General features: G+C 33.4%; 2 protein-coding genes across 7 annotated transcripts; both read right to left on the bottom strand.

Moving 5' to 3' along the window:
• Window positions 1-1,960: 1,960 nt before the first annotated feature.
• LOC146945024 (F-box protein CPR1-like) lies at window positions 1,961-4,936 on the bottom strand. Its single transcript, XM_085743408.1, has 3 exons — window positions 4,742-4,936; window positions 3,056-4,406; window positions 1,961-2,425 (listed from the first exon to the last, which is right to left on the bottom strand). The coding sequence occupies exons 2-3, from the start codon at window positions 4,321-4,323 to the stop codon at window positions 2,386-2,388; spliced, it is 1,308 nt and encodes a 435-aa protein (XP_085599534.1). The 5' UTR covers window positions 4,324-4,406; window positions 4,742-4,936; the 3' UTR covers window positions 1,961-2,385.
• Window positions 4,937-5,899: 963 nt separating this feature from the next.
• Window positions 5,900-11,414, bottom strand: GHR1 (Leucine-rich receptor-like protein kinase family protein). 6 transcript variants are annotated; one of them, XM_085743405.1, is made up of 5 exons: window positions 11,071-11,381; window positions 10,881-10,978; window positions 9,059-10,355; window positions 7,398-8,951; window positions 5,900-6,787 (listed from the first exon to the last, which is right to left on the bottom strand). In XM_085743405.1, exons 3-5 carry the CDS (start codon window positions 10,119-10,121, stop codon window positions 6,204-6,206), a joined length of 3,201 nt encoding a protein of 1,066 aa, XP_085599531.1. In that variant the 5' UTR covers window positions 10,122-10,355; window positions 10,881-10,978; window positions 11,071-11,381; the 3' UTR covers window positions 5,900-6,203. The 6 variants fall into 6 exon arrangements, with proteins under 6 accessions (XP_085599531.1, XP_085599530.1, XP_085599533.1 ...); XM_085743404.1 differs by lacking the exon at window positions 10,881-10,978 and having other exon boundaries at window positions 11,071-11,414; XM_085743407.1 differs by lacking the exon at window positions 10,881-10,978 and having other exon boundaries at window positions 9,059-10,352; window positions 11,071-11,240.
• Between the last annotated feature and the right edge of the window lie 5,961 nt (window positions 11,415-17,375).

The following is a 17,375-nucleotide window of genomic DNA, read 5'->3' as shown; positions in this document are numbered from 1 at the left end:
GAACTTAGAACTAACAAATTCAAGTGAAGACGAAGAAATCACAAAAACAAACGAAAGCATACTGAAAATATGTGGAAATCACTCGTTTAACTAAAAATGAAGGAAAAACTTTAGAGGGTGATTTTGGCCTTTGGGTCAAAATTGATCATAAATCACCCCATATACAGTAGATAAGAATAGAAAAGGTGGTGACGACTACAGTTTTGTCATATCAAACCAATATGAGAAAGTCGTTATATAATGGCTTATTTATACATTAGGTTCTCTTAAATTTTAATTTTGATCTTTGTACTAACAAATTTTTTTAAATTTGCCTTGCAATTTTTAATTATTTGAGTTTTGGTCTGAAATTCATTTCATTGCCGACATGTCACGGTTTAGCTGAGGATGACCGGAAGATAACTTGCTAACTCATTAAAAATTGAACTAAATTGGACAAAAATGCCCGTAATTGTTCCAGGTAGATAGGAAAGGACTAAAATACCATTGAACATGAACACAATAATAATTTCCTCAATCTGCATCCATTTTCTTCACTTCCTTCAACCTCTCATTCAATTCATCAATTAAAAAACAAAAAAAAAAAAAATCCTCAACTAAACCAGAAGACCATTCACGCTTTCGCCTCTTCTTCTTCTTCCTCTTGCTTCTCTCCACCACTTACACTAGAAAAACTTTGAAAGCTTCTGAATAACCTCAACAGTCAACACTACCGGAAGCAATAGCTAGAACCGAATAAAACACCGGAAACATAATAGCCCAAAAATTCTCAAATAATTAGTAAATCGTAACATGTCACCTACTAAATGAGTGCGGGACCAAAATGTAAATGATTAGTAATTATAAGATAAATTTAGAAAGATTAGTAAGTACAAGGACCAAAACTCAAGTGACCACTATTTATAAAGATCAGAGACCTAATGTATAAAATTAGTTCGCTCTATCAATGCATCTATTATTTCCTTATTACAAGATGTATCATCAACTGTGTACAATATTTCAAAAGTTTAATGGTATTGCACCGACAGTGTAATCATCCAATAAGAAACCATCAAACTGTCATGCCGTGACATACGACTAATTTCAAAATATCATTGAAATTTAGTGGAATACTAGATGTTCATTGGTTGCCAGTGTGAAATTATTTCACACTATCTCTGCAACTTCTATTTTCTCATATTACAAGATGCATAAACAAGATAAAGGGATACTTATAATGAGACAAAGGTAGCAGTATCATATGATTTATGATTCCTTCGGTACTGGTTTCTGAGATGGGATTCTCTAAATTCATATTTTCCTGCAATTCCTGCATTTACATTATCATCTAGGTTGTTTTTGGTTTTTTCCTCACCCAACCTATCGTTATCTATTTTGTCTTTTATTTAAAAAATGTGTAATAAATGATCATTTCATGACACATTCCCATTTTAAGACAAAATCAAATGGTCATATCCAATGTACTACCCATGTATCTGCTTTACATTAACAAAAATTGGTTAATACAAACATGTTAAAAAGACAAGATCTAAACAAATACGATACCAATCAGACATTGATTCACATGACATATGTAAAGTTCCAAATAGTTAGCAAGAGCCACCAAACTATATAGAAGAAAGATCTTTTCTATAGCAAGTTCCAAATACCTTTCAGAATACATCGAATCGCTATTCCTAGGACCTCCTTCATTCCCTTTTCTACAACTGGATTCCCCATTTCTAACATCAAAGTAGCATCAAAACATTATTCAAGGTACATTAAAATCCCTATTTCTATTCCCTTTTGACCGTGTCACACGTCACACAAGGTGTGTGAAAATCCTTATTTCTATTTGGTTATGCCTCTCTCTCTACCTTTGCAAAATACTCGTATATTCATGCTACACATACCATATTTAAATCTGACATATTAAAACCCAAACAACACTACCATAAGACTAACACATGTTGAACCAAAATTTGAGATATGGCAATTGCCGTGTCCAGAGTGGTTTCAAGCATGCACACAGAATTTGAAAATATTACATGGTCATTAGTTCCTTTTAGAAAACCCATACACTGCAAATGAGTTTTCAGGGTTAAGGAGAACGTAGATGGGTCATACATCACAATTAAGTTTGCTGCCAAGAGATTTCAACAAAACAAACCAAAAATACAATTCATGCAAGGCTGTGAAGTGTAAAAGTTTTACTACAGATGATGACACGTACAAAATGAGAGATAAGTGTGATCTCAAACAATTCAAAAAGAAAGATGAAAATGGGTGCAGCTCCATTCATTATCAATTCAACCTTTCCCACAAACCAAGGTGACAAATTCCTTCACAAGAAACAACTCGGGTATCCTGTTTCAGCTGCACATCACAGGCCCATCCTTCCATCCCTTACAATGTCAGTTTAAATCCTCGGGACAAGAAGTCATCCCTGTGGGAAAAAAAAAATTGAATCTCATCGAAGTAAGTTTAACAAAATCACAAAAGAATAGTCGATAAAAAAACATGCTTTTTTTGAGGGAAAAATTGAATCTCATCGAAGTAAGTTTAACATGCTTTTGAAAGGTACTATGCAAAAATTTGGAACAATTTCATGGTAGGCCAATTTCTAAACAACTTTCTGCTCTTTACATACCACGGCAGGGTGGAATAGTCTCAACATTCAGAAATAAGCTAGTCAAAATAATTACTTAGGAGTGAAGATCTCAAACCATGGATGAAAAAAAAAAAACAATTCATATCTAAATTCTATCTTTAATCTAACTTCAAAGAAAAGGAATCCTACAGATTCTTTAGCTACTCACAAGGTCAACTCTTAGGTTAACACATAGCATACATTGTTGTCTTTTTTTGTTTCTTTTGAAATCAAGCATACACACATTGTCAAATACAAATACATAAACAAAGGTGGAGACTTCAAAGTAATTAGAGAATTGTTGTCCTATAATAAGAATTCAATTTGACCTTTAACATGGAGTCTAACTACAAATACATACTATGGGAAAATTGAACTGATATTAACAGATACATAGCAAAAACTCAGATAATTAATAAGTAGTACCTTCTCTTGCTCTTGCTTGTACGATTCTCCTTCCTATAATTATCAACGGCGAAGGAAGGTGGTACAAGACTTCCAACACAAAACATAGCTTCATCCAAATTAAGAAATCCTTCAACATAACTAACTAGTTCATTCTTCAAATCATACCAAAACAGCTTCCCGAGATTTACGTCCACCAAAACCTTTTTTCCATCACTTGAATAAGCTAAAGGCCTCAACGAATTCAAAGGTAAATTGAAACATGATTCAACCAAAGTAAAAAGTTTACACCAACTATCTCTAGATCCATATTCTTTCATCACCCAAACATCAATTTTAGGAGTTTGATAATTCACATTCATACAAAGACACCCACCCAAAACAGCAATATGAATTTCACCTCCTACTTCATCAGGAAGAGGAACCTCACTGAAAATCTCAAGTGTTAGGTTAAATGCGACAATCAACAGCGGATGTAACCCATCAAGTTTCTTTGCCATTATCCAGTGAAGAGAATTTTCAACAAAAACCCCCATGGTTTGAGCATAGTAGAGAGCGTAAGGCATACTAGGAATTATTTTCCACGAGTTTGTTTTCAAGCTGAAGAGTCTGACATGTGGATCATAATAAGGGTTATGTAGAGCCGTTAACCCAGAGATTCTGAGGAGTTTGTAATCGGCAGATAATGGATCAAAACCAAAGCCGTGAACGCATAAACAGCAGTTCATGTCAGATTGAGAACGAGGAGTGATAGGAAGAGGTAGAAAAGGGATAATCCGATGTTTATGCGTGTTAGGGTTGTAGAATGTAATTTCATTGGGGGCGTAAGGATGCGCGAAAGCGATTTGGCCATTAGAAAAGGCGAGGAGGCCGTTACATGAACCGATAAGAGTGACGTTGGGGCTGTTACCCTTGAAAGGATGATTGAGTGGAATCATCGATTTGGTTAGGGTAGGGAAATCGAGTTGGTAGAGATCAGTGTTATAGCGGAGGATGAGGTTGAAATTTCGGGAATTTTTTAGGTGAAGGTTGATGAATTTGTGGGAATCAATTAAGGTTCGAATTGACTTCGAGGTTGATCGGAATCGGAGGAGTGATTGTACTGGTAAGCGAGAGAAGATTTCGGCAAGTATTTCCGGAGGAAGATCAGCAGCCATCGGATTGAAAGGAAGGAAGGTTCTAGGGTTTAGGGTTTTTCGTTTTTTCCGGGAAGTTGAGTCTCGGTGGAGCTGCTGCTGCTGCTGCCTGTGTTTTGAGATATCTTCATTTTCCAAATCACACACTTCCATAAAAAATGTTCTGAACCATTTATTACACAGTGACAATTGCTACAATCTAGTCCTTTGAAATACAAATATTCTAAAGATAGGTTCTGCATACAATTGAAAACCAATAATCAGAAACAATAAAAAAAATTCTTACATATTCAACAAGCAATTATTAGTTTTAAAAAAATGAAATTTAACAAAGTTAAGCAATAGAAACAATAAATCCCCATTTTTTTAAAAAGAAAAAACTAAACTCCAATCAGCCAATGCAGCGTACAATATTTTAACTAATAAGAAACCATCAATCTGCAGTGTCATTACACTGTCAGTGCATGTTGTTGTATTATCTCATATTTCAAGTGTTTGTTTGATTAGGGTAAATTAATTAAGAATGTCTAAAATACAGAGCAAGTAAAATTAAGCAAAATGAAAAAATTACCTTTTGAAGAAATTGATTTGGGAAGTAACGGTGATCTTGATTTTCCCGGCGTTTTTCGGAGCTGCTGCGTATTGTTGAATGTTTTTTTATTTTGTCTTTTCTGAAATGAACGTTGTGCCTCTTTCTTTAGTATTTTTACAAACAAAAGATTCTGGATTGGGCGTTTGAGATTTCAATCCTATCTCATCTCATTGTGTTTTTATCTCAAAAACTATTTATCATTTTTTTAGATAGAATTTTACCACTTAGTACATTCTAAATTATTACTCAACTCGAGATATTAGTCTTTTTAGTAACGCACATGGATATCATTTTCACACAATAGTGGATATAAATTTACTCTATAAAATGAATAAGTAAGAAATATCAAGTTCGAACTACTGCTGAGATATGAGATAAGTTTTAAGGAGACTTATTTTGATCTCATTATAAATGTCTTATTAAAAATATTTACATGTCTCAAAATAATTGTTATTTTAAAATATGAAGTCATTATTTATTAACTTTTTCCTATAATACCCTCTTTTAATTAAATTGTTCATCCAACTATTCCAACAATTCAACATAACTGATTAATTTTTGAAAAAATGTGAATGACATAAAAGGAAAATGCAGTACCATTATAATTTATGGTTCATTCAGTACTAGTTTCTTTCTGAGATAGAAACCATTCGCAATTACTAGTCCACGTGCAGAATCACTAGTGTAACAGTAGATATTGATAGTGGTCAATTGAGACAGAAGCCAATCTGAATAATACCACGCCATGGGAAGCTTTCATATGCTTGTTTACTAATGGATGGACCTACAACTCATTTGAAATAATTAATTTCGTAAATGAGTTAAAAGTTCATGGAATAATATTAAACCCAATTGGTTTTATCTTTAAAAACACTTTGGCATTGAACCAAGAATTTAGATAATTCTACACAATAGTTAATCAATCAACACTGCACTCATTCTAGTTGTACTCATTGGTAGCACTCAACTTCATAAAACCACTAGTTTGCTCAGAAATAAAGACGAATTTGACAAAAACACAGCAGAACCATGATTTTGTTAGAAGCTTCAAAGTGTAATTTTCGTTGAAATCATGTGATTGACAAACTTGTTGTCAATCCATCCAAAACATGCACTTAATGTTCTCAGAATAGCGGGTTTGCAGCAAACAATTAAATTAACCAAAATTAGAACTGCTAAACAATTCCACTGCCAAATTGTACAACATTCATCTCTTGTACTTGCAAACAAATGATCATTTCATGACACATTCCCATTTTAAGACAAAATCAAATGGTCATATCCAATCATGTACTACCCATGTATCTACTTTACATTAACAAAAATTGGTTAATACAAACATGTTAAAAAGCCATGCTCTAAACAAATATGGGATGATACCAATGAGACATTGATTCCCATGACATGTCAATGATCCAAGTAGTTAGGACGAGCCACCAAACTATATAGAAGAAAGATCTTCATATATAGTCTTGATACCAGGCCTCTCAGAAACTGATCGAATACATCGAATCGCTATTCCTAGGACCTCCTTCATTCCCTTTTCTACAACTGGATTTCCCATTTCTGACATCAAAGTTGCATCAAAACATTCCGAGCCTCGACCTTCTGCTACTCGCAATCTTAGCCAATCTGTAAGATCAACACCTCCCTCCTCACCAGTTATCACATCACCAGCACACCTTCCGGTTAAAAGTTCCAAAAGTATCACGCCAAAAGCATAGACATCTGACTTGAAAGAAGGCATTGGCTTCTTGGAAGCAGCTAACTCTGGCGCGCGATAACCTAAGACACCAGCATCAAGAATCTGCTCAATAGTACCAGCTTGAGTCATAAGTCGGTGAAGACAATAATCAGCGACACGTGCATTCATATCAGCTGTATCTAACAACACATTCGTAGCTTTAAGGTTCCCATGAGGAACAGCTCTGTCAAAATGGAGATAGTTCAGGCCACGTGCTACGTCAACTGCTATTTTGAGCCTCTGTGCCCATGTTAATGGTGGACCGTTTCTTCCCGGTCGATCTGAGAATATCAATTTATAGGAAAGTTTAAACTTCAAATATGTAAGAATAATGACAAAAAGAAATAAATTGACGAAACATGTATTAGCAACACAAGCAAATATGGTATGCATTGCAATTATTATATGCACAAAATCACACATAGAGACACAAACATAATGCACTATTGCTTGAGTGACAATCTTGTGATAAAAAAAGCGACTGGAAAGTGGAAACCAAAATCTTTTCTAACGCTCTATTTGGTCTTATTTTTTACTTCTCTTTTAATTGAAGTCAGGTCAAACAATATTTTTCAAATGATCTGAATCAAAAAAGCTTATCTTTTATGTATAAAAGCTAGATACAATGAACTTTTCAAAAAGTATACGAGAAGAGTTTTTCAAATTAAGCAGGAGACTTTTGAAAATATTTTTTTTTTATTTAGTAACTCAAATTCTATCAAAAAAAAAAATTAAGCTAAAAAATAACAACTTTAGCTTATTATCAAACAACTTTAGCTTATTTATAAAGCTCTTATTTTTAGCTTTAATTTTAAATTAACTTTTGATAACAAAATAAGTCAGGCCAAATGTAGCCAGTCATAATAGAAGGAAGGACGGTGAAGATATTACCATAAAGAAAACTTGCAAGACTTCCCGGTGAAATGTAATCTGAAAGAATAAGCTTTTCGTGCTGCGTAGGACCCCAATAATAACCTTTCAAACCGACAACATTTGGATGCCTGATGTTTGCAAACTTCCTTATCTCTTTAACAAACTCTTTCCTTTGTTTCGCCACTCCTTCTCTCAACCACTTCACTCTCAACAACAAACCGTTATCCAAAGTTGCCTTGTAAGAAGTACCGTGACTACTTCTGCCCAAAACTTCAGCTGGTGCCCTGGATAGCTCCTCAGGTGTCAGTGATATTGTATCATCAAGAAAATGCAGCTCTCCAATCAACCTGTCTGGCGATCTCGTATCTAGTCTTGTAAGATTTTCAGCAGTCAATGAATCACCAGATTCAGGTGACCATGAAAACTGGCTGTGTTTTGATGGAGAGAATCCAGCTACAGCTGCAGTTTTTGCATCAGGGCTAATTATTTCCGATGGTGATCCTTTACGTGAAGACACGAGATCCTCAGCTGATACAACCAAAGGACCCCCTCTCTCTGTTGGACGAATTGGTCCAGAGATAACTGGTTGAGGGCGACCGCGGGTATCCTTACCTGTAGCTGTATCATATTCTGATGTAGAAGATCGCGACATACGTATGTAATGTATGAAGACCGCCAGTAAGATTAATATGAAAAGAGCAACCACACATGAAACTATGATTATTACTTTAACAGCTGTGGACATAGACTTCCCCTTGGAACTTTTGGTAGGTGAAACTGTTGATCCAGGAGGACTATTCGGAAAATGTAACTTAGCATTCCCAGGAAAGAAAGAAGAACTAGGGAAATTCCTAAGAATTTCTGGGACAACTCCAGATAGATCATTTTCAGAAGCATTGAAGTCTTTGAGTCCCTTTGGCATGTTATTTGGAAGTGGACCTGTAAAACGGTTATTTGATATATCAAGGGAGTTTAAAGAACTCATGTCAGCAATAGTGGTTGGAAGAGAACCAGCAAAGTTATTTCCAGCAATGTTCAGAACTCTCAGGCTAGTTAATGATCCAAACTCATCAGGAAAAAAGCTACTAAGTTGGTTGTGAGACAGATCAAGAACTTGAAGATGAGATTGGTCAAGAGAAGACGATAAATTGATGCCACCATTGATCAAATTATTTTCAAGATGGAGCTCTTGTAATGTTGGCATTGTGAAAAAATCGGTTAGAAGAACACCTTTTAATTGGTTGGAACTGATATCAAGCACTCTAAGCTTTGGATACTGTGCTAAAACTTTTGGAAGGTCATCGCTGAGACGATTATTGGATAGATTCAAATAATTCAATCGCAAAAACTGAGGTGTTACCTCAGGGACATTCCCTGCCAAACGATTCCGCCCGAGATCAAGATATTCTATGTTCCCCCATTTCAGCATCCTGGTTAAATTTCCTTCAAATTTGTTATTTGACAGATCAAGTATGGCGCAACTTCCAGTCAGCAGTGGCAGGTCACCAGTGAAACCGTTCGACGAGAGATTCAGAAAGTGAAGTGTTGTTGATGTAATCATACTCAATGGCCCTGAAAGAAAAATTTCAACACTAAATTAATAGAAATTGAAGCTGAAGACTCGTATAAGACAAGTTATTTATTTCAAGGAAAAGAAAAACTGGAATTAATGAATCTACCTGAGAGATTGTTGGCACTCAGATCGAGTTCAGTTAAAACCAAAGAATCGCCTTTAAGCAAGCCATTAGGTATAAATCCTGAAAATCTGTTGTTGCTAAGCTTAAGGATTTGGAGATCATAAACAAAGTCAAATCCAGGTAATTCTCCATTCAATTGGTTATAGCTGAGATCCAACACCTTCAAGTCCTGGAAAACAGGTTGTTCAGCCCCACCAACCAATATGCCAGTAAGCTGGTTGTGGCTTAGATTCAGATACTTAATACTTTCAGATATTCCCGGTAGAAATTTCCCAGAACTAGAACTCAGTAGCATGTTATCACTTAAATCAACATAGCTAGCACTAGATAAAAGCATAAACTCAACGTCTAAAGGACCATCAAACATATTCCCATGCAAGTCGAGTTTGTCAAGGCTGGAAATAAGTTCGAAACCTTTGGGAATTTTTCCGGTTAAGCGATTGTAAGACAAGTTAAGCGATACAAGACTATTCAGCTTAGTCAGCGACGATGGCAGAGCTCCAGAAAGGGCATTGCGGCTCAAATCCAAAGATTTAATGGAAGCCATTTCTGAAATAGAGTTAGGAATTGGACCGGAAAAGTTATTACCAGCCAATGACAGATTCTGCAAGCTACCAAATTTACCGATTGCAACCGGTATGGACGAGGAAAAAATATTATTGGAAATATCAAGGAATTCAAGGCTTTTGAAATCGGCAATGTTATTAGGTAGTTTTCCTGATATGGAATTGTTGGACATGGAAAGTTTCACAAGCTTTGAGAGATTTGAAAAAACACTCAAATCAGAATCAGCAGAGAGACCTAAGTTATCAAGGACAACACCGGCAACATTACCGCCATTACAAAGAACACCATTCCATGAAGATGGACATCCATCAAAGTCAATAGATTCCTCATTCCATGAATTCAGAACATAACCAGTAGGGTCATGCTTAATGCATTTTTTAAATTCCAACAATGCTAAAATGTCCTGTGAAGGAAGCTGCCCCATAATGGTAATACTAAAGAAAGATAAAGATAATACTAAAAGACTAAAGAGATTCATAGCTTTCACTCTTCTAGTTCAAAAGGATAGCAACTACCAGTATCTTTCACAACTACCAACAAACATGTACAAATTAAATTTCCAAAATACCCTTCTTGTTATAGCTTTGTTAGAACCAAGCTCAATCTTCAAATAGGTCCTCAAGCTCAATCCACAAAAAAGGAAGGACTTTCTTACTGTCAAAATCCAAAGAATCCAAGAAAGCTTCTTCAAATCCACAAGTGACCTAATCTACTGCAAGAAAAGAAAAAAAAACAGCATTTTACAAAAATTAGTAAACCAAAAAACTAGAGCAATACAGTAAAATTAAAAACTGCTTCACAAAGTCATTAAAATTAAAATGCTAAAACAACAACCAAATTATGAAAAACCAGAATCTTCAAGAGAACCTGTCCTTGAAAACTAAAAAAAGCATATATTGTACAAATGCAACACAGTTTCAGTTTCAGCAGAGAAACCATTAATAACTAAACATAGTAAACTAAAACATAAATGCACTAAACCAAACCAAACAAAAAGAAAGACTAAATTTTTAGAGATCTGAAAACATAAAAACCATAAAACACAATATTTAAAACAAAAATCATTTCTTTGAAGTACAATGTACACTGCAACAAAGAAACCTACCTTGAAGTATCAAACTTTAGAACTGAGTACAAAAATTAAAACTTTCAAAATCAGAAAATCTCAAAACTAAAGTACAAATAAGCAGCATTATGGTGGCTACAACTAACTAATGAAAAAAAGGGAAATGAATACCCAATTTGACATCCATGCTGCAATAAAGAGGAAGGGACCCATAAACTTTTTTTGGGCCTAAAAAGCTTTGATGGAAGGAGTGAAATCTTTTTCATAACCTAAAAAAATAGTATTAAAATTTCTGAAAACAGTAAATAACCCATCATTTACTTTAATGCTTAGTGCTAACAGAACCTTAAAAAGACTATACCTTTGTCCTTTACAAGTAGTGTCTTTTTGCATTTGCATACATGTGACATTTGAAGACCTTAAAACAAAAACCCTAGTTTAAAATTTGTGAGAGTGTTTTTTAAGGTAAAGTTGTCTTTGAATTTCATTCTTTTGAGGTTTTTTTTAGTGGCTATGTTTTGCAGTGGAGGTAATAAGAAAAGGGTAAAGCGGGAAAATAAAAAAGATTATATTTTTACAACATTTTTTTGGGTTTTTCATTTTTATTTTGTTAGGGCAAAAATTAGGGAATTACCCGCCAAAAAAAGAGAGTGAGGGAATCTAATGTCTCACACAGTTTCCTAGTGGACGTGAAAAGATTTTATCAAATGGAGTTTAAGATTTTTGGGTTGGAAAGTGTGAGAGCAGTGCCACGTAGGTTTGTAGGTCCTACACTGTCCCTTTGACTAGGTTTTATTGGTTTCATCAATTAAGACACAATCACAATTAGAGGTGAAGTTGTTGAGAGAATAATTGAGATGGGTTAGGGGATGGGGCCAATGGACCAAGGTCCTTTCATATAAACATGGCCTATTAGCTAACCGCAAAATAGACAAATTGATTGATATATACCACCTCCGTCCCAATTTAATTGACACAATTTTGTTTTTCACACATATTAAGAAAAATGTATAAATAAAGAGGAAAGTGGAATATATTGTATTGGGAATGATAAAAGTAGTAGTATTATTTAGTGTTATATTGTATTGGGAATGATGAAAGTTGTATTGAAAATTGAAATGAGTCAGTTATTTTGTGACACTTTTTTTAGAAAATGGGTCAGTTATTCCAGGACGGAGGGAGTATATGACAAAGAAAGTTGTTCACAAGACACTCAACTTCACTTTCGATCGAATTGTAACTCTTGGTCAATTGTTTTTTTGAGTAAAATTTGATTGGATTGTAACTTTTGATCGACTTTTTTAATCAAGTGAGTAGTGTTTAGGGATCTATTGAACAATCATCTATGGATTGATATATAAAAAAGAAAGTTGTTTAAAAACTTCAACTTTGCATTCAATCAAGTTGTAACTCCATATCAACTGTTTTGTGTGTAAAAGTGGTCACATTATAACTTTCAATTGGCTTTTCAATCAAGTGAGTAATTTTAAGGTATTTATCGACCAACCATCTATAGAAAGAAAGGGAAATTTGATGGTCACATAAAGTAGTTTCCCATTTTCGTTCATGATCTCATCATATATTTTATTTTTTTCTTACAGTAATGATGATAAAGATTGTTGAAAATTATATAGTTCTTCCTTGTAAAACATCTCATAGGGAAGAGGCTCTCGTGGTTGTTCTTGTTCTTTGTAAAAATATTACTTCCATTGCAATAATCACATGTGGTCTTATATAAGTATTTTTTCATTTAGTGTAACAATTATTACGAGTTTTACTAATAATTTCTTCAAGAGGGAGTTTTACAAATAATTAATACTAATTGTGTAAAAAAAAAAAATTATAAGAACCTTCGATCATAGATAGTTTATCACATTACTACATTAGCACAATATAATGTAACAGTAATCAGATTTTTTTTAAATATGTGCTAAGAGATTTGTTCCCAAAAGGTTGAGTGGAGGAGAAATTACCAAAGAAAGGGTTTGGTCCAGTGATAAAGTGGTTAGACTCCATAACATATCGAATCGATTTTTCAATTTTGATTGGTAGATATGTCCACACATCCGTGTCTAACAATATCTCGAATAGAATTATCTTCGATGGAAGATATTTATGAAAAAAAAGTAACAATAATTACATGAGATAATAATGAATGAATTATGAAAAAAATTGAACCTAAGAGAAGTAATAAAAACCCCTTCAATATACACATATGCATGATGTTTATCAGCTGGGCTAAGTCAAATATTCGACTCTAAGGTGGCCAAATTTAACAAACAAAATTTATCAAGTGCATGTTTGGATATACATTTTGCACTTATTTCTCGCGTCCCAACGCAATTCTGCAGTGATTTTCTAATGCTAAAATTTTAAGCTTCTCAATATTTGTGTGTTTGCGGTTGTTTTGACGAGGAAGCAAACGAGCACTAAAGAAAATCACTTCAGTCATTTCTTACTTGGGAGAAACATTTTCCACCTCTAAAATTACTTCAAACGTACACAACCAAGAAAAACATCATTTGTGCCACTTGAATTTCACTTGTGAGCAACTTATGTCGTTTGAAAGTACAATTTTAGAGTCATGTGTGATTCTTTAGAAATTTGGGGTTGAGAAAGTTGCACCCTTTTTTTTTAATAATTCAATACATTAATTTAACCAACTAATGATACACTTAAAAGAAAGACTAGAGATTCTTGTGATAAAAAAATGAGTAATTTAGTAAAATGATATTAAATGAGGGTGACTATGACCTCCGCAACAATGCATGAGTTGCTAAAGTATAATGTGACATGGGAACATTTAGTCCAAAATAATTGAAAACCGACCAAATAATTGAAAACCGACCAATCCAATTTGCATTTAATATTTTTAATTCTTTGTGGATATCTTTCGGATTTTGTCAAATTTTGGATTCTTTCATTTGAAACCAAAGTGTATATATATACACATCTCAATCTAACTTATATCATGAGAGTTCATCTATATTAATTTTTATTTATGTTTTTGCTTTCAATGATATTTATTAGTGTAATTTATTCTTTTGCATGATAATGCAAAGAGCAAATAGTCACTTTAGTCCCTGACTCTGCACCTCGCTGTTACATAGGTCCCTGACTCAGGATTAAATACAAACAAGTCCCTGACTCTACACTTCCGTTATCACTTTAGTCCCTGCCGTTAACAAAATATGTTAAGTGATGATGTGGCACGCTGACAAGGAGTATGACGTGTCACAGGGACTAAAGTGAAAGTAAAAAAATGGTCACTTTGGTCCCTGAATCGAAAATCAATATCCTCAATTTACTGTTAGATCCCTAACTGTGTATACTTACTGTCAGTTAGGTCCCTGAATCGAAAATCAATATCCTCAATTTACTGTTAGGTCCTTGACTGTGTATACTTACTGTCAGTCAGGTCCCTGATAGTAAACACGAAATTAGGGGTCAAAATCCAAATGCATGTATACATCTTTCATGCCAACTCCAAGGGGTCCGAGGCCAACTATGTGATGTTTGTTAGTTTATTTATGTACAGATATTGCTAAATTATAAGCACAACTGTGGTCCGATATTTTGTTTAATATTTTGCTGAATCATTATGTAATGACTTGTCGAATTATATGCCTAAATATGGTGCAATCTTTTAATTACTCTATGGTTGACATTAATGACTTAATAGTTATGTTATGGAAACATTTGTTATTAAACTATGGAATCATTTTTACAAGTGTTATAATAATATTTTGATATTTAGCACAAATACCTTAGTGTTGAGTAAGCAGCATGTTAAATTAACAACTTGCCAAGGATCTTAGTGAAATTTCGTGTTTAATGTCAGGGACATAACTGATAGTAAGTACACACAGTCAGAGATCTAACAGTAAATTGAGGATATTGATTTTCGATTCAGGGACCAAAGTGACCATTTTTTACTTTCACTTTAGTCCCTGTGACACGTCATACTCCTTGTCAGCGTGCCACATCATCACTTAACAGATTTTTTTTAACGACAGGGACTAAAGTGATAACGGAAGTGTAGAGTCAGAGACTTTTTTGTATTTAATCCTGAGTCAGGGACCTATGTGACAGCGAGGTGCAAAGTCAGGGACTAAAGTGACTATTTGCTCTAATGCAAACTATTCTTTAATTATTCGTTTAATCTACTACTCCTTCCGGTCTTAAATATAAGCAACTTTTCATTTTTTAGATTCATTTAATAAAGGGTCATGTTAATAAGGATCTAAAAAAAGAATTAAAACATGTATGTTGTATTGAAAAAATAAGTTTTTAACTTTTCAAAACATTGAATGCACAATCTTCAAAAATAAGTTTCTACATTTGGCTTCTAAACTTGTGCCTAGTTAACATTTCCCTTTAAAATAAATGATGTATGTGGCAATATAGACCACATACACCATTTATTGAATAAACCTAAAAAACGAAAAGTTGCTTACATTTAAGACCAGATGGAGTATATTTTAAGGGTCTTGTTAACGAGTTTCTTCGGTGCAAATATTCTTAAAAAAGTCAAATGTTACAAATTTCAATACATTGATTACACAATTTTTCATAAAATTTACTATTTATGGTTCTTAAAGAGTGCCCTGGGGGCACTCGTTTACTATTTGTTCTAAATATAATTGATATTTAATTAACCAAGTGATGATTCGGGTTCACATGGTTTTTTTTTTTTAAGGAGGGTTCATGTGGTTATTGAGCTCCCTTTACGATGAATTAAAAGAATTTGAGTTCGATTTGTGTATGAAAAAATTATGTTAGACTTTACTTACATTTCGTCTGAACTTCAAGTTACTTTCCATGAGAACCATAAGTTTAACACAAAAAATAATTGATATTTAGTTTGTAATATATTTTTTTGTACAAGTAAAGTTATTTTTTATGGTTTAGTAAGAAGTTATTTTTTAAGAAGTTAAAATAACTCATTTAAATTGGTACGGGAGAAAATTGAAAGTTAGACTTTAAGAATAAGTACACTTCAAGTTCTCAAACCAACGTTATTGTGCCAACTCAAGTGGTTTTTTTTAGAGGACCCAAATGGATGTTACGTTCAATATTATTTAGTTTGTAATAAGTTATTTAAAAGAATATAAATACCCAAACACCACCTTACCAACCCAAATAGAATGTTATATTCAATATTATTTAGTTTGCGATATGTTATTTGAAATAATATAAATATCTGATTATGAATCTTAACAACTTTATCAAGCGATACAATCCAATTTAAAAATAAATGTAATTAAAGTAGTACAACTTATGTTAAATGCATGAAGACACCAGACTTTAGTAATAAACATATACAGTTCATTATGTATGATTTGACTACAAAAATTGCTTTTAGAGAATTTTACATGCTCGTACTTATATCCATGCATTTAAATTCAATAGCTTAAAGTCTATCTGTGAGTGTGAACTTCATCATCCGCAACACCTAATCCTTTAGGGCAGGGGCGGAGCCATGTTGGCTCTTGTGCAAGCAAGTGCCCCCGCTAATTTTGAGATTTTTTTATATCCATCCTATATAATACTACATCATAGATTTCCAACACCAGCACATACATATATACATACAGTATTATAAATATGATGATAGAGTTATGATAACTAGATTACATATTATAAATAATACATGCACCTCTCTTCTATGTGTTTTCCTACTCTTTGTTTCTTTTATTTAGTTTCATTTTTCGAAAACATTACTTCTATAATTATAGGGGCTGCTAATTTACACCCACCTAAAAACACTAAGGTGTAAATTAGCAAGCTACACCACCTAAAAACACTAAGGTGTAAGTTAGCAACCTACACCCACTTGATTATATACACTCATTTTTATAAATTTTATCAAATTGTTTACACCCACCTCACTAATTTACACTGATCACTTTCATCATTCCAAATATTGTTTCCTTAAAAGTTTGTCTCTATTACATATTTTGTACCTTAAGCATGTCATTGTCTTTTTTGTTTCTTTTTTCAGGGACCTTCCTTACGATAGTTACAAAATTGCTCTTCTATTTAAATTTAATTAGAACAGAAACAAATTGGTGTTTTAGTAAAATATAAGTGGGTGTAGCTTGCTAATTTACACCTTAGTGTATTTAGGTGGGTGTAAATTAGCAGTCCCCAATATTATCTATAAAAAAAAATTATAGCCAATATATTTTTGTAACACTTATTTTATTCTATTTTTATTTTAGAAATTTATATGTAAATATTGCCCCCACTACTTAAAATTTCTGGCTCCGCCACTGCTTTAGGGCTATTTGTTATGGTGTCTTCAAAGAATGTATTTAATGCAAAATGCATTTGGAAGCATAGTATTAAGTGAAGTGAAATGTTAGTAATATTGTTTGACCAATAAATTGAGTTTCATCAGATGAATTTGTCCTTGCCAATAAAAATGAATCTAGAATGCATACATGTCTCCAGAAAATATAATTCATCAACATGACCAAGGAGATATTAATGATCAAATGTAAAAGAACATGAAAAAAGCTTTGTAAGCCGTATAACATATAATGTATGTTTGAATATTTGATGGTGAGTTCGACAAAATTATGGAGATATCATGATTTTGTGATGCTTTAAAGTTTGATTTTATCATAATCACGGTAACTCCTTGTAATGTTATCATATCGA

Source organism: Medicago sativa, chromosome 2, assembly GCF_051527215.1.
Source record: "Medicago sativa cultivar Bolivia chromosome 2, Bolivia_mono, whole genome shotgun sequence".
Classification (NCBI taxonomy): Eukaryota; Viridiplantae; Streptophyta; class Magnoliopsida; order Fabales; family Fabaceae; genus Medicago; species Medicago sativa.
The sequence above is the reverse complement of the archived record's forward strand: the minus strand, read 5'-3'. Positions and strand labels throughout refer to the sequence as shown.

Coding starts and splice junctions, on each gene's coding strand:
- GHR1 (XM_085743404.1), bottom strand. CDS start 10,121: ATGAATCTCTTTAGTCTTTTAGTATTATCTTTATCTTTCTTTAGTATT. Junction 8,952..9,058: donor GAGTGCCAACAATCTCTCAG/GTAGATTCATTA, acceptor TTTTTCTTTCAG/GGCCATTGAGTATGATTACA. Junction 6,788..7,397: donor TCTTGCAAGTTTTCTTTATG/GTAATATCTTCA, acceptor TGATATTCTCAG/ATCGACCGGGAAGAAACGGT.
- LOC146945024 (XM_085743408.1), bottom strand. CDS start 4,323: ATGGAAGTGTGTGATTTGGAAAATGAAGATATCTCAAAACACAGGCAG. Junction 2,426..3,055: donor ACAAGCAAGAGCAAGAGAAG/GTACTACTTATT, acceptor TTTTTCCCACAG/GGATGACTTCTTGTCCCGAG.